Source organism: Oncorhynchus masou, chromosome 15 (genome assembly GCF_036934945.1).
Source record: "Oncorhynchus masou masou isolate Uvic2021 chromosome 15, UVic_Omas_1.1, whole genome shotgun sequence".
In the NCBI taxonomy this organism is placed as follows: Eukaryota; Metazoa; Chordata; class Actinopteri; order Salmoniformes; family Salmonidae; genus Oncorhynchus; species Oncorhynchus masou.
Genome location: NC_088226.1, coordinates 36,379,388 through 36,402,638, shown reverse-complemented (window position 1 = coordinate 36,402,638; position 23,251 = coordinate 36,379,388). Strand labels below are relative to the sequence as shown.

General features: G+C 43.2%; 1 protein-coding gene across 2 annotated transcripts in view; it reads right to left on the bottom strand.

Annotated features, from left to right (window-relative positions):
- LOC135556192 (collagen alpha-1(XXIV) chain-like) overlaps window positions 1–23,251 on the bottom strand; it is a 205,384-nt gene that overhangs the window by 92,073 nt on the left and 90,060 nt on the right. For both annotated transcript variants that reach the window (XM_064989185.1, XM_064989186.1), the window contains exons 8-18: window positions 19,823–19,867; window positions 19,166–19,219; window positions 18,548–18,592; window positions 15,733–15,786; window positions 15,034–15,078; window positions 13,950–14,003; window positions 12,744–12,788; window positions 3,234–3,287; window positions 3,026–3,070; window positions 2,109–2,162; window positions 1,812–1,865 (exon numbers count right to left, since the gene is read on the bottom strand). In XM_064989185.1, coding sequence (XP_064845257.1) covers window positions 1,812–1,865; window positions 2,109–2,162; window positions 3,026–3,070; window positions 3,234–3,287; window positions 12,744–12,788; window positions 13,950–14,003; window positions 15,034–15,078; window positions 15,733–15,786; window positions 18,548–18,592; window positions 19,166–19,219; window positions 19,823–19,867 — 549 coding nt within the window. The remainder of the gene's footprint in view (window positions 1–1,811; window positions 1,866–2,108; window positions 2,163–3,025; window positions 3,071–3,233; window positions 3,288–12,743; window positions 12,789–13,949; window positions 14,004–15,033; window positions 15,079–15,732; window positions 15,787–18,547; window positions 18,593–19,165; window positions 19,220–19,822; window positions 19,868–23,251) is intronic.

Genomic DNA, 23,251 nt, shown 5'->3' with positions numbered 1-23,251 from the left:
TGAAACTTCAACCCGGAAATGAGTAGGACTTTTGAGGCTCTGTATTTCATCGTCTTCTTATATGGCTGTGATTGCGCAAGGAATGAGCTTGCCCGATCTATCGTTTCCCCAAGGTGTCTGCAGCATTGTGACGTATTTGTAGGCATATCATTGGAAGATTGACCATAAGAGACTACATTTGCCAGGTGTCCGCCCGGTGTCCTCCGTCGAAATTGGTGCGTCATCTTCAACTGCACGTCTTTTTCCAAGCGATTCACTGGAGAAAGAAGACTACCACGAACGATATATCAATGAAGAGATATGTGAAAAACACATTGAGGATTGATTCTAAACAGCGTTTGCCGTGTTTCAGTCGATATTATGGAGTTAATTTGGAAAACAGTTCTCCGTTTTGATGACTGAATTTTAGTTTTTTTTTGGTACCCAAACGTGATGTACAAAACAGAGCAATTTCTCCTACACAAAGAATCTTTCAGGAAAAACTGAACATTTGCTATGTAACTGAGTCTCCTCATTGAAAACATCTGAAGTTCTTCAAAGGTAAATGATTTTATTTGAATCCTTTTCTGGTTTTTGTGCAAATGTTGCCCGCTAAATGCTACGCTAAATGCTACGCTAGCTATCAATACTCTTACACAAATGCTTGTTTTGCTATGGTTCAAAAGCATATTTTGAAAATCTGACATGACAGTGTTGTTAAGAAAAGGCTAAGCTTGAGAGCTAGCACATTCATTTCATTTCGATTTTCATAAATAGTTAACGTTACGTTATGCTAATGAGCTTGAGGCTATAACTGGATACAGGTTTTTTTCATAGCCAAACGTGAACAAAACAGAGCGATTTGTCCTACACAAATAATATTTTTTTGAAAAACTGAACATTTGCTATCTAACTGAGAGTCTCCTCATTGAAAACATCTGAAGTTCTTCAAAGGTAAATGATTTTATTTGAATGATTTTCTTGTTTTTGTGAAAATGTTGCTGGCTGAATTCTAGGCTTATAGCTATGCTAGCTATCAACACTCTTACACAAATGCTTGTTTAGCTATGGTTGAAAAGCATATTTTGAAAATCTGAGATGACAGTGTTGTTAACAAAAGTCTAAGCTTGAGAGCAAATATATTTATTTCATTTCATTTGCGATTTTCATGAATAGTTAACGTTGCGTTATGCTAATGAGCTTGAGGCTATAAATAGAATCCCGGATCCGGGATTGCTCGACGCAAGAAGTTAAGAGTTTTTTTTGTTTGGTGTTTATTGTTTTGTCAAAACAAATAATCATATGGTCTTGCTGTGATGCCACAGAGGCTGACTGACTGGCGTCTACAGCCCAAGTGGATATGCCAGGGAGCGCAAACACTTGCTCAGGCAGATGTGAAGCGTACAGGCAACCGGACAGCTTCAGCTTTAAAATATGTGAGCGTCTTTGCGGTGTATTCACTTAATACTATGCCAAACTGTGCAGGTTTTAGCTTTCTATGTTAAAAATACTAATTCAGTGTAAAAAAAAACAACCTATGCCAGGACTATAGAACATACTCCCTTGTTGCCTGTCATCGACTCATGCAGGACCCAACAGATGGTCTAAATATGTTGCGTGAATTTGGCATCATTGTTTTCAGGCAGAGAGTTAAAAGTTTCGGACAGTTATATGGTCTGTTTGTAACAAAGTGAAAGTCTCTAAAAAGGTACAGGGTGTTTACTGGGGTCGTTACATTAATTAAGTGACGCACACACGCACACACACACACACACACACACACACACACACACACACACACACACACACACACACACACACACACAACGTACAGGTGGGCCTGTTTTCCCAAGGAGTCCAGGAGGTCCGGGTAAGCCAGCAGCACCCTGGGGGCACAAACAAACATACAACACTTGTTTATGCTCCTATTCCCTCCATCACTCATTATCTGACTCCCTCTCTTTTACTTTTTTTTCTATGTATGTATGTGTGTGTGTGTGTGTGTGTGTGTGTGTGTGTGTGTGTGTGTGTGTGTGTGTGTGTGTGTGTGTGTGTGTGTGTGTGTGTGTCGCAAGGGACCCAGTATAGTTAAAAATCAATAAACATATTCAGACGGATGGGAAACCTACCTTGTCACCCTGGTAACCAATGTTTCCTGGTTCCCCCCTTAGTCCAGGTTCGCCCTGAATGTTACAGCATCACACAGAGATATAATACAAACAACTTGCTCCTCGGAGAACAGTGTTAACAACACAGGGAGGGACACACTGCTTCCCCATCCATGTTCAGGTGTCTATCTAAACCATCCTATAGGAGATACATCCTACCAAAGTCAAGCAGCAATTAAGATCAAGAGTTTTATTGATGAACTGTATAATCATTAGAAAGGGGGAAACAATCATAGTCAGGGGTACAACAGACCCAGTAAGGGGGAAACAATCATAGTCAGGGGTACAACAGACCCAGAAAGGGGGAAACAATCATAGTCAGGGGTACAACAGACCCAGAAAGGGGGAAACAATCATAGTCAGGGGTACAACAGACCCAGTAAGGGGGAAACAATCATAGTCAGGGGTACAACAGACCCAGAAAGGGGGAAACAATCATAGTCAGGGGTACAACAGACCCAGAAAGGGGGAAGACATTTAAAAAACACATCTCTATTTCTCAAGTTTATACTGTACCGAGATGTACACTCTTAGAAAAAAGGGTTCGCAAAGGGTTATTTGGCTGTCCCCATAGGATAACGTTTTGCTTCTAGGTAGAACCCTTTTGCGTTTCACGTTGAACTCTCTGTGTAAAGGGTTCTACTTGGAACCCAAAAGGGTTCTACCTGGAACCAAAACGTTTGTCTTAAAGGGTTCTCCTATGGGGACAGCCGAATAACTCTCTTAGGCTCTAGGTTCTGTACTGCATATCAAATCCTCATTCCTCTTTTCTGTTACTCCCATCCCGTTCCCTTCACTGTGTACTTGAATGCAAAACACACTCTCCTCATCCACACACTGGGATAGATCATTCACAATAATATAAATATTTAGATCACCTTATCACCTTTCAATCCAGGCAGCCCCGCATTTCCAGTCAGGCCCTAATAGAGAGAAGGAACAGGAGAGGGAGTCCTCAGTGGCAGCCATTTTGAAAAAGAGAACAGAGGGCGATACAGAGACCGATAGACGTAGATACAGAGAGACTAACTGGAAAACAGAAGAGAGGAAGAGAACGGAAAAGAGAGGAGAGGGTGGGTAAGTTACCATAGTTCCCACTATGCCAGTCAGTCCTCGCTGTCCCTCAGGTCCTTGGTCTCCCTGTGGAGAGAAGGGGGAGCAGGGTAAGATACAGCACGCATGTGCGCAGCACACACACAAACACACACACACTTCATCAAGTGTACAGTATGTATTATACTGGCTCAGATTTACGGCGCAAGACAATGAAGGACATGTTCCACAGGAAACATCCAATACATCCGTTTCCCACTCGCAGCCCATTATTTTGACACATGCGGTTACCGCCTGGGCCCAAACACTACATTCCTGTAAGTCAATGCCTATGATGACTTCCAAGCTGTGCCTGTGCTGACAATAAAGCGTCCGTTCGGAGTTGGGCCGTCCACACGAGCAGACGCATAACTGGAACATAGCGGACGCACAACTGCAACATCACATCTAACCAGCTGTGACATGGACAGGGTAGGAGTGACCGGACACTGTGCTGCTGGAAAAGGGTCTGAATGATTGTTCTAATCATTGTAATTACACGGACCGAGGGTGTGGGACCGAAGGCCAGCTCTGTAAGTGATTCTATGCGTTCCAGGCCTACTGGCCTACCAGTGTGGCTCGGTTTCCCAATGCTGTGTTTTGTGGGGATTGTCATCAGATCTAGAGCGAAAGGCAGCTCCAGCAAACACAGCAGGGACTGATAAAGTACACGCACAAACACACAGGAATGCACACGCGCACACACACAGATACGGCTCCTCTTCATCAGAGCCAGCCTGTACACTTGGACAGATACCTTTGCTTCCTCCTACTTGTAGCCGCTGTTAGCCGCTGTCACAGAAACCAGTAAGGCTTCTTCACATTCTAAAACGTGAGAAGTACCGTGGTAAATTATGATTCATGAGGACTTCAGAGAACAGGTACTATAAGAGCAGCTGAGAATGAATAAGTGAATGCAGTTGTAAAACACAGGAGTGGTTTGGTAAATAATCAGTTGTATTAGGGGCTCCCTGGAGACTTTAGTAGAAGAGGTAAGAGCAGCTGAGGATTAATAACTGAAAGCAGTTGTCCTTTGTTCTAATTTTTATTTTACCTTCATTTAACTAGGCAAGTCAGTTAAGAACAAATTCTTATTTACAATGACAGCGTACCCCGGCCAATGCTGGGCCCACTTGCGAGCCGCCCTATGGGACTCCCAATCACAGCCAGATGGGATGCAGCCTGGATTTGAACCAGGTACTGCAATGACACCTCTTGTACTGAGATGCAGTGTCTTAGACCACTGGGAGCCCCTAATGCAGGGGTGAAATCAGTCCGGGCCTCAACTTGCTGTCGAGAGTTAAAATAATAGAACGCACAAGGTGCAATTTCGAAATTTGGTAGTGCATCAGCAGTCACTCAATTAGCCCATGTCAGCAAACATTTTTTAGTTTGTTAAGGTAGTCAAACTTGTAGTAAGCATGGTTGAATTACCGACCAGGGTGGGGCCCATTGATCATCAGCTATCATATTAAAAACTGCAAACATTGACCTCCAGTCTATGGCAAAATTTGTATAATTGCATGAAATTAGTTATAAAATCGCAAAATCTTTTCTCCGCCCCATGGAAATATGTGTAGAATTGGGGCTATGGATGTGGGTACGCAGACCCACAAGGCACTGCGGCCCCTCGTGATGAGTTCCGTTGTTTTGTGAGGCTTCACAAAGCTGCCTTGGCAACGGTTGAGGAAACTCCATCCGGCGAGCAACCAGCGCCCCTCAAAGAGCTTAATGCGATGTCATTAAGGACATGTGGCTTAAAAGCAGAGGTCCATCTGGTCTCAGTATGACTTTGTGTTTGATGCTCAACCTCCCTGGCTAATGGCACGGCGGGATGAAGACAAATCGCACGCACTTCATAAAGAATGCTTTCAACTGAGGGCATAAGTTACGGGCTGAAAACAGACAATTGGCGTAAGGCGATACCCCACCACTCTCCTCTCAGGGCCAACCAATTGATCCAGCGAATCAAACTTCAATATCCCACACACAGCTACAATACGAGGGAACGACAGATAAGATGGACACCACCTGCTGCCTGCGGGAGGGTTTAATCTCCCCCTCTCTCTTTCTCCCTCCCTGCCCTCTATAGCTCTCCCCCCACCCTCTCCCTCTCCCTCTCTCTCTCCCTCCCCACATGAGAAACCAATGATTAGAGAAATGTCAGGAAAACCACATTGGTAAATTCCTGTATTCCTTTAAAACAATCGAACACAACGCCACAGTAACAGAGGATCATATATGGAATGCGTACCATTAAATGATATGTGTGCGTGTTGGCCCCATTAGAGTGTGTACATTTAAGAATTTATTACACTTTGGCTCTGAATGCAAAGCTTCACACACCACTCTCTCTCTCTCTCTTTTTCCTGGAGAGAAACGTCAATGGAAGAAAAGGTAAAACCCTTTTTCCTATTTGGTTTTATATGTGTGGTTTAAAATAGACAGATTGGCTTTGTGTCAAACATACAGCACACGCTCAATCAGAGATTCCCATTCCACCATCATTTGGGAAGGGAACTCAGGCATTCACATATACAGTATGTAAACAGGGTGATGAGCATCAGTGCAGAAAGCCATTCAACCACAGTACTGGTTGTGTTCTGAGGTTTTGTTTAATGACAAGACACACGAAACCCAACCACACAGAAATAACAATGATGGATAGGACCAACCACACAATACAACCCAGTCTGTCAGTCAAAATGGCATACGCCAAGCAGATCTGATCCATCATTGCTGTACTGTGGGAACATGCTATAGGATCTAACAGCGTCGAGGCTCACGGCCACGACTTTGTTTAAAACGAAGCTCTCCAGAATTAGGTCACGATGCGTCAAGGAAAAAGTCAAGGGAGAAACAAGATGAGTTTTGGAGGACAGACGGAGAGGATTAAGGAATAGTGGTGGAGAGGGCCTGCATGTCTGTCTCCTGCATAAGGACGGCAGGGGTGATAGTGTGGGCTAGAGAGTTAGATGTGGATCAATCAGCAGAGGAGATGCCACCAATTTGTCTGAAATGTGAATTTGAAAGACTTCTTCATGGGGCAGGGGCAGAGTGACATGAGGAATCAGTCGCCAAACTAGTTGGGCTTCCTCTCACGTAACAAATGCCTGGAAGACATGTGATTCTAATTCCAGCATGATGGAAGTGTCCCGGGTTCGTAGAGTTGGGATGGGTTGAATGGGGATCTGCTGAGGGACCGCCTCTCCTCTGGGGCGAAATGTCTGACATGACAGAGCCCTGTATACTGTAGGCAGCCATTAATGTAGGCCCACTTCGGGCTCACTTTAAACAAACCACTACTTCTGAAGACTTGACAAAGCATTCGCGAAGTCTTTGTAAACACCACATAGATGCTTTTCAGATAGGGAGACATCGTGGACGAAGAGCTGCTGTTCAAAATGATCACGTTTGAGTAATATTTCATGTAAAGTACCTGCACTTACAATAATGTTGTACTGAATTGAAAATACATTAGTGACTGTAAAACATAACATGGCCTATAAATATGTGAGCAGAGTATGTAACTACATGAACGGAATTGATCCAATTGGCAACTTTACCAGCCAGCCATTCAGTTTAACAAATCGAGACCTGTCATCATGTGTCCCTTCCTGGATTATACATTACACTTAAATATGTTATCCTACATGTAGGTACTTTACATGAACTATTTCTCAAAGATGATCACTCATCAACAGTTTTTGTCATAGACATACAGTACACCGGGAATAGAAAATGCAAGAGAATAGGTGTGATGTTGAATAGCAATAAGAGCAGGATGATCTATATCCTACAAGTTTTGCCTCAACTTTTTGTCACGGCTGGAATAGAGCTGGCTGTGTTTCCCTGGTTGGCCTAACTTCCAGTAGCCTGACCTGACCATGTCCATGCTGCGTCCTGTCCAGAGAACAGCTTGATTTGTAGGGATGGGTCAGAGCCCTCCACCTGAGTTAGATCAAATTCCCGGGGTACGTAAGTCATGCTGCCTGGGTGCCATCTTGTAACAGTAGTTCAGGCAAGTCAGACTCTGTGTGGATCTTGGCGTGGCAGTTGAGTTACGGTTGAGTTAAGGTGTAGCGGTTGAGTTATGGCCGGATGCCGTGGCAACGGTTGAGGAATCTCCATCCCTCTGAGCGCCGCTCGTGGTGACCCTGTAAATCTGTCTGATGGACAGAGAGGGTTCCCAACCTCCCATGCTCTGGCCAACACAGCTTTCCCGGGGGGGCCAGGGTCAGGGACGAAACCTCACTTCACCTCAGCAGCCCCGTGGGGAGGAATGGGTTATGGAGGTCATGGGGGTATGAGGGATGGGGTACGGGCTAGGTCATGGGTGGAGGTAATACAGTATCTATCATTACGGTGCAACACTATACTGTTTATATGGCCTGGATGGACACTTTGACTTGTTTTGATGACTTAAAATGGCAGGGGAGTATGTATGAGTTTAGAGAAGAGCTGCTATGGATTTCTTTCAGTCATCCCACTCTCTCTCCCTCTCAGGAGACATCACTAGGACAGGCTCTCTACCCCCCTCCCTCCCTCCCTCCCTCTCTCCATCTCTCTCTCTCTCTCTCTCTCCAGCTTGAAATAATGTGCAGTTTATAGCAGGCCTGGGCATCTCCAGTCATCTGTGGCCTGATTGGTGTCACACTTTTGCCCTAGACCCAGCTAACACAGCTGACTCCAATAATCAACCAATCCTGAATGCAATTAGTTTAAATCAGGTGTGTTTGCTAGGGATCGGGGAAAAGTGTGACACCAATCAGGCCCCCGAGGACTGGAATTGCCCAGGCCTGTAAAGGCTTGGTAAGCCCTCATAAAGCCTTCATAAATACTACATAAATGTGTTATAAATCATCTATAACCGTATGTCATGCTTTAAAGGGTTCATAAATGTCACATAAAAGTGACATGTCAAATGTGACATAACCCACTACGTCAAATATGACATAATTCTGTGCTTTATAAAGGGTGAACTAAGCACCGTTTAATAAAGGACTTATAAATCATATTAAATTGAGGCTTCACAAAGCATTTATAACCCTGTCATGCATCTTGGTAGAGCATTGCAACCCCAGGATATTGGGTTCGATTCCCGGGACCACCCATACGTAAAAATGTATTCACAAATGACTGTACTGTAAGTCGCTTTGGATAAAATGTCTGCAAAATGTTCTAAACTATATTATATTTTACTAAAACATTTATTGGACGGCCCAACCTCTTGGGTGCATAGTCAGTATTGGACCTGACCTCAACTTTCCCCCAAATGATGTGATGCAGGATGACACACACACTAAAGTACCCAAAAATGTTGGTAGGGCCATTTAAAATCTGTTATATTTTATTGCCTACTTCCAGGTTTTATTGCCTACTTCCAGGTTTTATTGCCTACTTCCAGGTTTTATTGCCTACTTCCAGGTTTTATTGCCTACTTCCAGGTTTTATTGCCTACTTCCAGGTTTTATTGCCTACTTCCAGGTTTTATTGCCTACTTCCAGGTTTTATTGCCTACTTCCAGGTTTTATTGCCTACTTCCAGGTTTTATTGCCTACTTCCAGGTTTTGGATTTCCTGAAAAAACTTCTGGATTACCCCAGATTCTTTACAGTATTTTAAATAGATAAACAACAAAATTGGATTTTCTGTGTTCACAGTAAATGCTTAAATCACATCAGGTGATGTCTTTTGAGGTCTGGGAAAAATCTAAGAACATTTTTGTGTGTAGTTGCCATTTAATTCAGTGAGAATGCCCATGTACTGTTGTTTGGTGAGCAGGTTTTCTGTAGTAAGCGCACATGTGATGTGATTCAGCCACCAATGGAATGGGTGGACTAAAAGGTCAGCAAAATTCTGTATTATTCAGAGCCCCTTGAAATGACAATGATATATACATTCTACAGACCTTACAGTATTCCCTGCTATACTTTTACTGTGGCAACGAGAATAGTTCTTGCTCTAAGACAATATGTATTCCATACAGTTGAAGTCGGGAGTTTACCACCACTGCACACGTTTCTTGTTAACAAACTATAGTTTTGGCAAGTCGGTTAGGACATCTACTTTGTGCAAGACACAAGTCATTTTTCCAACAATTGTTTACAGACATATTTCACTTATAATTCACTGTATCACAATTCCAATGGGTCAGAAGTTAACATACACTAAGTTGACTGTGCCTTTAAACAGCTTGGAAAATTCCAGAAGATTATGTCATGGCTTTAGAAGCTTCTGATAGGCTAACTGACATCATTTGAGTCAATTGGAGGTGTACATGTGGATATATTTCAAGGCCAACCTTCAAACTCTTGACATCATGGGAAAATCAGAAGAAATCAGCCAAGACCTCAGCAAAAAACCCTGTAGACCTCTACAAGTCTGGTTCATCCTTGGGAGCAATTTCCAAATACCTGTAGGTACCATGTTGATCTGTACAAACAATAGTATGCAAGTATAAACACCATGGGACCACGCAGCCGTCATACCGCTCAGGAAGGAGACACGTTCTGTCTCTTTGAGATGAACGTACTTGGTGTGAAAAGTGCAAATCAATCCCAGAACAACAGCAAAGGACCTTGAGAAGATGCTGGAGGATACAGGTACAAAAGTATCTATATCCACAGTAAAATGAGTCCTATAATCGACATAACCTGAAAGGCCACTCAGCAAGAAAGAAGCCACTGCTCCAAAACTGCCATAAATAAAGCCAGTCTACGGTTTGCAATTGCACATGGGGACAAAGATCGTACTTTTTGGAGAAATGTCCTCTGGTCTGATGAAACAAAAATAGAACTGTTTGGCCATAATGACCATCGTTATGTTTGGAGGAAAAAGGGGGATGCTTGCAAGCAGAAGAACACCATCCCAACCGTGAAGCACGGGGGTGGCAGCATCATGTTGTGGGGTTGCTTTACTGCAAGAGGGACTGGTGAACTTCACAAAATAGATGGCATCATGAGGTAGGAAAATTATGTGGCTATATTGAAGCAACATCTCAAGACATAATTCTGGAAGTTAAAGCTTGGTCACAAATGGGTCTTCCAAATGGACAATAACCCCAAGCATTCTTCCAAAGTTGTGGCAACATGGCTGAAGGACAACAAAGTCAAGGTGTTGGAGTGGCCATCACAAAGCCCTGACCTCAATCCTATAGAACATTTGTGGGCAGAACTGAAAAAGCGTGTGAGAGCAAGGAGGCCGACAAACCTGACTCCGTTACACCAGCTCTGTCAGGATGAATGAGCCAAAATTCACCCTACATATTGTGTGAAGCTTATGGAAGGCTACCCAAAAAATGTGACCCAAGTTAAACAATTTAAAGGCAATGCTACCAAATACTAATTGAGTATGTAAACTGCTGACCCACTGGGAAAGTGATGAAAGAAATAAAAGCTGAAATAAATCATTCGCTCTACAATTATTCTGACATTTCTCATTCTGAAAAATAAAGTGCTGATCTTAACTGACAAGAACTGTCAGGAATTGTGAAAAACTGAGTTTAAATGTATTTGGCTAAGGTGTATGTAAATTTCCGACTTCAACTCTTTATACAGTTACTTGTATTGAGGGCATTTATTTGACATTGGTACATGTTTCTAAATCCACATTTAATGCAAATGTCACTTAAATATGAACAAATATGAATCAATGTTAATGTTTAGACAATTATTTGTATATATCATTAATAGTTATTGACACATGTAAGTGCCCCGGAAGTACTTTGTTAGTGTTGCTGATCATGTGATGAGTTAACAAATCAAATGCCCATTTGTGCTGCCACTGGACAGCGAAAAACAAATAAGTTAACCTTTATTTATTGCCATTTCAATTTGTTTGTAGTTTGTAGTAGTTAAGTGGCCCGTTCCTGTAGGTTCATGCTCTACAACATCCGCAGAGTACGACCCTGCCTCACACAGGAAGCGGCGCAGGTCCTAATCCAGGCACTTGTCATCTCCCGTCTGGATTACTGCAACTCGCTGTTGGCTGGGCTCCCTGCCTGTGCCATTAAACCCCTACAACTCATCCAGAACGCCGCAGCCCGTCTGGTGTTCAACCTTCCCAAGTTCTCTCACGTCACCCCGCTCCTCCGCTCTCTCCACTGGCTTCCAGTTGAAGCTCGCATCCGCTACAAGACCATGGTGCTTGCCTACGGAGCTGTGAGGGGAACGGCACCGCAGTCCCTCCAGGCTCTGATCAGGCCCTACACCCAAGCAAGGGCACTGCGTTCATCCACCTCTGGCCTGCTCGCCTCCCTACCATTGAGGAAGTACAGTTCCCGCTCAGCCCAGTCAAAACTGTTCGCTGCTCTGGCCCCCCAATGGTGGAACAAACTCCCTCACGACGCCAGGACAGCGGAGTCAATCACCACCTTCCGGAGACACCTGAAACCCCACCTCTTCAAGGAATACCTAGGATAGGATAAGTAATCCTTCTCACCCCCCCCCTTAATGATTTAGATGCACTATTGTAAAGTGGCTGTTCCACTGGATGTCAGAAGGTGAATTCACCAATTTGTAAGTCGCTCTGGATAAGAGCGTCTGCTAAATGACTTAAATGTAAATGTTAAGTGTTAAATTAGATTCTATACTGTAGCTACCTCAATGGTTATTTCCGAAAATTTCAGTGACTTCACAAAAATTGCTAGCTAGCAGGCTCAGCTAAATACAAACGTCTCATATTCACGTCTCACAGTCACATTTGACATTGGTGATAATTACACACAGTTGTGCCACATTTATGAACCCTTTATAAAACATGACATATGGTAAAAGATGCTTTGTAACACTTATGTAGTGCTTCTGAAGGCATTATGAGGTAGCCTTTATAAGCTAAACGTAATTTAAAGTGGGACCTCTTTTGGTCTTCTCTCTCTCTCCCTCTCCCTCTCCCTCACTCAGCTCAGGGCTTGACACGCAGCCATGTCTTTAAAGTTAATCAAATATTGGTAATCCACCTTTGGCAGGGCAGTCATGACCTGCAGAGCATAGTACTAAGCGTTTCACAGTAGGCAGGGTGAAGAATATATTGTTACCATTCAAAACAAATTACCTTGGTTGGAGTATTTGCACAGTACCTCTCCAAGAAACGAAGGGTACTAGTTAGAGATTCCCATTTATCAGAGTATGTCAGAGCAGATTCCCCATTCATCAGAATTTTTACTCTTCCAGTATACAAAACAGTTATCCAAAAACATCTGATCTAATCTACAGACAAATGTGGAGTTGAGCTTGATGTGGATATAATACACTGTACAGATGTAGGATCTTAATTTACGACATAAAGATAAAAAATGTTAGACCTTGACCAGAACAGGACAGATGAATAAAGATATTAATGAAATGTATTTATAGAGCTATTTTTTTAGAACAGCAGTTATCACAAAGTTATCACAGAAATCGAGCATAAACCCCCAGAGAGGAAGCAATGCCGATGTAGAGGCACGGTGGCTAGGAAACAAAATCCCTAGAAAGGCTGATGTGTAATGTTGTGTAACACTCACCCTCAGACCTGGGAAGCCACCCATGCCAGTCCCACCAGCAGGCCCCTATAGGACAACACAGGAACATCATGAGTACATAGTAGCAATGGACACACATGTGAACATAAACACGCGCATGCACCCAGGCGCACACACACACACACACACACACACACACACACACACACACACACACACACACACACACACACACACACACACACACACACACACACACACGCCCAGGCCACACACAGGATAGTAAAGATTTTCTCCAAATTACAGTATCATGCAGCCTGGCACACCCAGACACGGCTAATCATAACACAAACCATGTTGTGCTGTGAACCACACTCGCTTCTTTGTTGCTTCTCAGTCTACATACATTAAAACAGTGCTTTTACAGAACTTTTTAAATCAATAAAAAAAACTATCATTTTCCCGATTTGCTCATATGCAGCATACTTTGCCAGCTCAATAAAGTGATTCCCTGTAACCTGCTGTTCTGTTGGAATCTGCCCAACACAGACAGCCCTGCGAAATTGTAATGGATTGCAGATCAGCTCAACACGTTGAGCTATAAAACGTTACAGACTGCTGGGCCTGGGCTGAGCTCATTCATCCAGAGCTACAGACGTCGAGAAACAGACCAGAGAGTGTGTTCTAATCTAAGCCATACGGTTGAGTCAACCCTGGCGTTTCGCAGGCCAAACGAGAACAATTGCTCTGTCTATATACTGTGCATGGCACAACTCAGCTCAGCCGAGCTAATCTCCTAAAGGTCATAGAGCAGGGCACAAGACATAGGGCAGGGGTGCACAACATTGTTCCTGGAGTGTGATTTTTTGCTAGAGACTGAATAGAGTATACAAACATGGCAACCGGAAACAGGCAAAGGGTACCACAGCATCAGCTCTCGGACTAATAGGCTCTGAGACAGCTTCTACTCCCAAGCCATAAGACTGCTTAATAGCCACACTGCTAAATAGTAAATGAATGGTACCCAAACTATCTGCTCAGCGACTGGGATGCACCTGTAGACTCCCAGTCATTGTGCTAACGCTAGTTAGCAATGACTCGCGAAACTACCTTCGACTTGCTTCAAATGCACGCAGAGACATCAACATTGTATCTATGAGTTCATCTGACTCTGGGTAAGTAGAAAAGGGACTTAATTGCCAAAATCTTGGACTATCCCTTTAAGAGGAGGAGGGACGTAGATCTTACCTCGTCGCCATCAGGACCAGGAGGACCCCTTTCACCAACATCTCCAACAACTCCCTGCACGCAAAAGAACAACAAAAGTTTTCATTTACACAATGTTGGCAGTTCAGTTAGGAGTTATGGGGCTCCTTTAGATATGCAGATGCTCCTGGGTGTAATCTCTTCATTGTGGGCCTATCAGATCGAACAGGGCAAAGGGCGCTGGCTCTCCTTGCCTGCCTACACCTGCCTATTTGCATATTGTGGGAGGTACTGATGTTCTCCATTCTCTCCCCTGTGTTCCAGAACTTCCAGCTCTGAGTGTTCCATCCCCAGTGTTCCAGTTCCAGTTCCAGAGAGAGAGAAGGAGGCTTTGATAACCCCTCTCCACTCACTCACAGACAGATGCTGGTGTGCCTGGTCTGGGCCATCGGCCCACTTGGTATCCCAGCTGGCCACAGCACAGAGAAGCTGTCAGATGCCTTGCTCACTGACACTTGTGTTTTTATAGCGTTTTTCCGCTATGTCATGCCGTTGGTTACTCTATCTCTGTATGTGAGACACTGTTTTCCTATGCCAACCTAACTGGCACTGAGAGAGACTCACTCAAATGGCAAGTTGAATGCCAAGGTATGCATATCCTCATGTTGTTGGCATCCTGTCCATAGGTTGTTTTTATATCACGGGTAATCTATTTTTGGCTGTGTGTGAATTGTTACTTTTGGCACTGAATGTGCCGAGTGCATTTGCACATTAGCAATGAACACTCACAGAATACAGATGAAGGCAAGCTTTGGCTTTAAAATTCCTTAGGGCTTCCTGTGTTGAGGGTAAATGATTACTTCTGTGGGAGTAGCAGATGTACACCATTATGGGTTGTGTAACACTTCTTTCTGACCTCTATTCTTCCCACCTCCTCTCCTCTACTCTCTCCTTATCCTATCCTCTCTTCTTATCTCCCCGTTCCGCCCTCTTGATAGCCCATGACGATTTCCACAAATTGGACCACAGTTATTGACCCAGGATGCACGCGGACCATTCTAGTTTTTCCCCCCTGTCCAGGAATATCACGGGTTTCAAAGCTGTGTGATGTTGTGTAGTCCATTACCTGTTTTCCTTTGGGACCGGTCTTCCCAACAGGACCGGGAATACCCTGGGGGGAAAAAAACACAAGGAAACTCTCAGATGAGGAAAGGTGACTGCCGTTTGCTGAGTAATTCGTCTATGATAAAATCGTAGTCAAGACCTCCCTCACAGAATGAATCATACAGGTTTTTATTTTTTTATTTTTACAGGACTTTACTGCCAGGGTAAGTTATTAAGGGAAGATAAACACTGTACTACGGTCCAGGGGACTTATGACTTATTTCATGATGAAGAAGCATATTTTCCACTGACACAACATGGCATTGCATTGTGGAAAATGTAGTTATTAGACATTTTATTGTCCTTATAAGAACTCTGTGAGGAGAGATCGCTGTGGCTGCTTTGTTAGTATCAGCAAACATTTGGATCTATAAATAAAACCATACAATTCACAGGGCTAACCACATATTTTCCTGTTGCTTAATAGCTCTGAAATAGATGAAACGCAACATGAATTGCCTTTGGTTAGATCCGACTTTACTGATATTGACGACCCTCGCCCTGTCCTTGTCCACATGGAAGGTTCAAGAGGAGTACAACTGATAGGATGAGTTAGCCAGTAGCCTTGGTTATATCCGACACCTATTGCAAACAAAGAGGACAATGTCTCCTACCTGACTTAATTAGGTGCACATACTGCATAAATCAAGGTGATACTTACTCTCTCCCCTTCCTGCCCGGCTGAACCAGCTATACCAGGAGGCCCAATGAAACCCTGAAAACCAAAGCACACATACAGTACATGTGAACCCGTTTGTAACACTTTGCCTGGAGGTATAATGCAAAGTAAGACTTGTCATGAGCGTGTCTGACCACGTAATAAAGTCTTTAAAACCATCCTCAACATCTAATGGAAGACGTTATTTGGACAGAATGTACGGAGCAACATATCTTTACTTGGTCTACTGATGGATAGGACAGTGGGGCATTACTGAACTGAAGATTCATCAGTCACACTCAAGACAATGGAAGTGGAACAGGCAGGCTGTTGGACCTACAGTACAGTATATGCATAGAGATAAATCATCATCTCTCTCTGATGGTATAGTACATACATTTCTAACCTGGAACCCCTGCACATTGACTCGGTCCCAGTACCCTCTGTATATAGCCTCGTTATTGTTCTTTTATTGTGTTACTTTTTATTCCATATTTTTACTTTAGTTTTATTTGGTAAATACATTCTTTACTCTTATTTTTTTAAACTGCATTGTTGGTTAAGGGCTTGTAAGTAAGCATTTCACGGTAAGGTAATACACCTGTTGTATTCGGCACATTTGACAAGTACAATTTGATTTGATTTGATACAGATAAACCACTGTTGAATACCTGAACAGGTTTATCTTAAGCCCATCAAAGCAATAGTGTCTCTGAACTCATTGAGTTCTGGGAATTCTGCGTGTCAGGTATGTAAACGTATGTAGCGGTCTTGATTGTAGCCAGATCAGATATCAGTGATGATGATATACCCCTACTCTAGTGCTGGCATGCTGACTTATGTCCTATATATATATTTTTTTTTTTAAATGTATTTTTAACCCTGGCCCATCCACGCAGGAGGCCTTTTGCCTTTTGGTAGGCCGTCATTGTAAATAAGAATTTGTTCTTAACTGACTTGCCTAGATAAATAAAGGTTAAATACAAAAATGCAATATGCAAGCACACACACTAACTTAAAAAAAAAAACTTGAAACTGAAGCCAAGCTATCAGTCTAATGATACATTGTCTGGCTTCATGGACATATATGAGAGGGATAAATCTCCATCTTTCCGCCTCTCCTTTCTCTCATTCTACCATTACATCTTTCTGTCAGAGGAACTCTTCACCCAGGTCTCATTCGGCTGAAGCAGTTCCGTCCGTGAAATAGAAGTGTTTCATGGCTAGGGAAGCAGGTCAACTGGTCCTGTATCCGTGCGGCTCCCTAGAGAAGTTACATCTATGGAAAAAACTGTCTTAGCTGACAGGCTAAGAGCCAAATAGAAACGTTTCAAGTGGCCAATTATCCATGCTCGATTGAAAAGTGACAAGCAGTGCAACCTTCAATATATGTTTCTTAGCTGACAGGCTAAGAGCTGCTGACCACCCGAGAGAAGAAAAGTTACATGCGGCCATTTTTCCACTCTGTTGTAAAAAAGAAAAAAGAAAGTAACTAGCGGTGCATCTTTCAAAACATTAACATTTATAATTACTCATCCCTCTTTGCTGACAGGCTACGATCTGCTGACCACTTCAGATAGAGGAGATCAGGCATGTCCACATTTCATCAGTATGGAACATAATACTCATCTGGCAAAAGCAAAAAAACACCTCATCACCACTACCTCAAAAATCACCACAAAAAATGAGAGGGAAATATGGAAGGCAAGCTTTTGCTTTTATTCTGACTAGCGAAAAGGGAGAGGAGTGGACACTTGAAGAGGCAGAGTCGAGTCCAGTGTGGGGGACAGGAGACTTCTATAATTGTCACACCCTGACCATAGTTTGCTTTGTATGTTTCTATGTTTTGTTTGGTCAGGGTGTGATCTGAGTGGGCATTCTATGTTGTGTGTCTAGTTTGTCTGTTTCTGTGTTTGGCCTGATATGGTTCTCAATCAGAGGCAGGTGTTAGTCATTGTCTCTGATTGGGAACCATATTTCGGTAGCCTGTTTGGTGTTGGGTTTTGTGGGTGATTGTTCCTGTCTCTGTGTTTGCACCAGATAGGGCTGTTTAGTTTTTTTCCACATTTCTTGGTTTTGTTAGTCTATTCATGTATAGTTTCTTTATTAAAGAACCATGAATAATAACCACGCTGCGTTTTGGTCCGCCTCTCCTTCGACACAAGAAAACCGTTACAATAATAAGAGCAGACAGCAGTCTGGGATAGTGGTGGTCTGGCAGCTTATCTGCTATGTTTTGGATTCTACCTTCACTTAAACATAATACAACATGGATTTAAGACTCTCTCTCTCTCTCTTTCTTTTTCTACATTCTTCAGCAATGGAAAACTACCAGAGACGTCTCAAACTTATTGAGCCCTGTAGTTTTCCCTAATAGGCTGATATGTCATTCTGTCTCTGACAACATGTTGGCATAAACAAAAATGACAAACTGAGGGATTCTCCTTACACTTTTTTTTTTTTTTTTTACTTTTCATTTATCATACCCTCCTCCCAACCTTTCGATCTATGCTCTAGCCCATGCTCTTTTCCCTCCCTCTGTTCTCTAGCGGAGGGAGAGCATGCCTGTGCTTCCTGAGGAAAGGAATGAGCTGCTCTCGCAAAAGAGCAGAAGCTCGACTGAGCGAAAACAGATCCCAGACCTGCTCCCAAAGGAATCTGCTGCAGTGGGAGCCAGCACCTTGTTAACACAACACAGGCCCTCTAACAGATCAGCCGTTCCCAGTGGAGCAGACAGGTAATCCCTTCAGGAAATTAAGTATTCCCTCTAATAGAGCCGAGTAAAGTGGAGGGGAGGGTAGTAGGGAGCTGTACTTACACGTACACCTTTAGGACCTGGGTTACCTTCTGGCCCAGCCAAACCCTGCAACAAAGGAGAGCAGCATAAGGAGAGGCCATTGTCACACAATACACTGTGTCTGTTACACAGGGGGGCAATACACACTTCCACACATAAAACACTAAATTGTACATTTTAGACAGATAGGGAAATAAAACATTTGATTGCATAGACTAATTGTTTAAGAAGTAAAAAGGAATGAGGAAACATCCCAGTCATACTCTCAGCTACATTACACTTCCTTATTATCATTGTTGTGCACACACTTTTAGTTCAAACATTCGTTGTCGACATACTTATACAACACCTTTCTTCAGAAATAATTGTTATTCAATATATAGTTGAAATCAAAATGATAAGGAGTCAAGTATTAGCTATTTGAATACAAAGGTCAAGCAAAAAGGTCACTAATTGACAGTTTTTTCACTAAAGAGACTGAGGAGTGTGTCACTACTGTAGTTCGGGGAGAGACAGGAGGATATGATGTTCATTTCTGAGTACAGCAATATGATAGTACACAGGTAGTGATGTGGAATTCTGTGCAATGTAGACAAGCCGAGAGGATGGATGGAGGAATCTGGAGCATATTCACTGCACCTGCCTGCCAGGGTAACCTGCATCCCCAGTCACTCCTGGAAGTCCTGGTATGCCCTGCAGAGGGGGAGGGGGGAGAGAGAAAGAGACAAAGAGAGAGAGATGGAGAGAGAGAAAGAGAGAAAAAAGAGAAAAGAGGGATGAAAGAAGATAAACATTGGCCCTCACCAATGCTGCCAACTCAGGAATAAAACAGGCACTGTTTGCCCTCACCCATCCCCTACAGCCAAACTGTAGCAGAACACACACTCTCTCTCTCTTTGGCTCCTCCCCTTCCAGTTCCAGCCTGAACAATCACCTTGGGGCACAGAGTGGCACCTGGTGCTGAAGTCATCTCAACACCTTAAATGATTTACTTTGTAAGTGTGCTGCGTGAGTGCACTCCGTTTTAGGACGTTTTGTGTTGAAAGGGGAAACATGTTAATTGTTAGCTTCTTGAGTGGCTGAGAAATGGCTGAGAACACAGAGACAGCTGAAGAGTGACTATACCAAATGTCTTCCAGGCTACAGCTGCCTGTCTCTTTCTCTCACTGTGCGTGCGTGCGTGCGTGTGGGTGTGTCATGCTCTAGCCCAAAAATGGTCCATAATGAGATCAGTGACCTGGCGTTTTACTAAAACAAAAAGGGACAAGTTTGACCCAATGAACGCTAACGACTCACCTGTTCTCCAGGCTGTCCTTGTGGCCCTGGATACCCCTTAGAACCCTGCAGGTAGAGAAAGAAAACATCTTAAATGAGACGGAGAGGAGAATATCACCTGCTCTACATTAGGTGTTAGGGATGTGCATCTTTCCCTTTCAAGACGATTCGACATGTATCTAGACACATGGGCTCGGGAAAAACCTGTTTTAGTTACAGGAAAAATCTGTTTCAGATTGAAATGATTCGGTGCGATTCGGTTTCATTACAGAACAAATCAATTTCATTTGGTTTGATGCGATACGATTCAATGCATTAGCATTTGTTGTGTAAACACATTCACTATTCCATTCTTAACTCAAATCTGCTGCTGATGGGGCTCAAGAGCTGGGCACATCTCTGAACTGGATCTGTCTGAGCTGACGTGTGTGTGTGCGTGTGTGTGTGTGTGTGTCTGTGTTTTTTTGTGTGTGTGTGCGCGTGCGTGTAAATTATGTATGACTATGGTGTATGTACTATGTAGGCAAATGAGCTGAGCCATAAGAGAGACTAGGCATCTACTGTACCACTATCAGATTGGTTCTGAAATCACCATCACCCACTAATTAACTTGCAGATTAAGTGTTTGAGCTAGTAAAGTATAAATATTTATCGTTCACAAATTCCACCCCATCTCAAAATCGAAAGGTTTCGACCGTTTGGACGTTTTTACGGAGTGATCTTCTCCTCTCGCTTCGGCCATGGGGTGCGCCTCGCAATAGTGATTGGTGTCCTTGTTATGACATTTTCAACTTTACCCTGTATATCTAAAAATTACCATATATGCCGATTGTTCAAAGCAAAACTAACAAAACTATTGCTGATGGTGAACCTCAACAATCAAAATAAAATCTGAGGCAATTCGATTCAAAGTATTTTAATACATTTTCTGACCGCGGATCGATGCACTTTTATCTTAAACATTGGAATTCGGGACCGATGCTTACAGTGTATCGGTGAATCGTTACTTCCCAATACAGGGCCTCTGACTGACTGAGTTATGCACAGTGATATCTGAACTGGGTCAGCGGAGGTAGGAAAGGAGGGAAAGAGGGGAAAAGTGAGAGAAAGAGGGGTTGGGTAAAGAGAGAGAGAATTTCTCATGAATTACTTCTCATTTTAGCACCAATTATTGTATGCCTGTTGTGATCCTGTCAGTAGGAGGCGGAATACATAGCCAGGTAGCCAAAGGTCTGTCTGTGTGCATTTCAGCCATACAATCATAAAAAACACAGGACCACTGAGGACAGGATGCCCAGGGTTGTCTAAGGATTCTAGAACATTCCAGAGCTTCCTTCCTCCTTCCCAGCACCCGGCAGTCAAATCAAATCAAATTGTATTTATCACATGCGCCGAATACAAATGGTATAGACTTAACTGTGAAATGCTTGATTACAAGCTTTTTAACAATTATACAAATAAAATAGTAACACAAGGAATAAAATAAAATACACGAGAATGGAGATACAGTATATTCGGAAAGTATTCAGACCCCTTGACTTTTTCCACATTTTAGTTTTTTACATAAGTATTCAGAGACCTGTCCCGAAGCCAGTCCTGCGTTGTCTTAGCTGTGTGCTTAGGGTTGTTGTCCTGTTGGAAGGGAGAACCTTCGCCCCAGTCTGAGGATCTCCCTGTACATTGCTCCATTCATCTTTCCCTCAATCCTGACTAGTCTCCCAGTTTCTACTGCTGAATAAAATCCCCACAGCATGATGCTGCCTCCACCATGCTTCACCATAGAGATGGTGTCAGGTTTCCTCCAGACGTGACGCTTGGCATTCAGGCCAAATAGTTCAATCTTTGCTTCTTCAGAACAGAGAGTCTTGTAGCCTAGGGGTTAGAGCGTTGGGCTAGTAACCTGAAGGTTGCAAGTTCAAACCCCCGAGCTGACAAGGTACAAATCTGTCGTTCTGCCCCTGAACACTGTTCCTAGGCAGTTAAGAAATTATTCTTAACTGACTTGCCTCGTTAAATAAAGGTAAAAAAAATGTTCTGAGTCCTTTAGATGCCTTTTGGCAAACTCAAAGAGGGCTTTCATGTGCCTTTTACCGAAGAGTGGCTTCCATCTGGCCACTCTACCATAAAGGCCTGAGTGGAGAACCTTCCAGAAGGACAACCATCTCTGCAGCACTCCACCAATCTCCAAAGACAAACTCTGGAGCTCTGTCAGAGTGACCATCGGGTTCTTGGTCACCTCCCTGACCAAGGCCCTTCTCCCGAATTGCTCAGTTTGGCCGGGCGGCCAGCTCTAGGAAGAGTCTTGGTGGTTCCAAACTTCATCCATTTAAGAATGATGGAGGCCACTATGTTCTTGGGGACCTTCAATGCTGCAGAATTTTGTTGTTAGCCTTCCCCAGATCTGTGCTTCGACACAATCCTTTCTCAGAGCTCTACAGACAATTCATTTGACCTCATGGTTTGGTTTTTGCACTGACATGCACTGTCAACTGTGGGACCTTATCTAGACAGGCATGTGCCTTTCCAAATCATGTCCAATCAATTGAATTTACCACAAGTGGACTTCAATCAAGTTGTAGAAACATCTCAAGGATGATCAATGGAAACAGGATGCACCTGAGCTCAATTTCGAGTCTCATAGCAAAGGGTTTGAAAACATATTTTTTTATTTTAATACATTTGCAAAAGAATTTAAAAAACTGTTTTCGCTTTGCCATTACAGAGTATTGTGTGTAGACTAAGGAAAAACATTTATTTAATAAATTATGGAATAAGGCTGTAACGTAACAAAATGTGGAAAAGGTCAATGGGTCTGAATACTTCCCAAAAGCACTGTATATTCATGAGCTCACCTTGACTGACAGCTCTTTGAAAAGCCTATGTCAAGCAACTTGGATGCAGTGAGCAGTGTTGCAGTAAAATCATCTCAAGCAAATTTGGTGATACGCAAAGTCTGGATGTTACGTTTGATACCGGAGCTCTGAGTCAATCGTCAAAATCTTTAAGCAGTTTACTTCAAAGCAGTGTACCGATGCCTGTACCACTATCAGAAGCACGTGACCAATGACGTCAGAATCTTTGTGTCGTCGAACAACCACCTGATTGGTTTGGTATTGGTTTGGTAGAAGACCAAAAGGTTACTCCGCGCTTGCGCTACAGCGTGTGGGATATAATCTTTCATAATTTGGTTGCTCTAAGATCTTTTGACCAGCAGGTGCCACTAGTGTACACTGTGTTGTTCAAAGCCTCGGGTAATGAACCTATTTTCAACACAATTGGCTGGAAAGCATCAATTCTTCAGGAAGCTTTGTTCCGCATCACTAACACAAAGCAACTTGAATATTGAAATTGCATCAATGATGTCTCTTGTGATGCACAGCAGCACTGACAGATGTGTTGACTTGACAGCTGCATCTGAGTTTTGAATGACACTTTCCCCCTTTCGTTCTA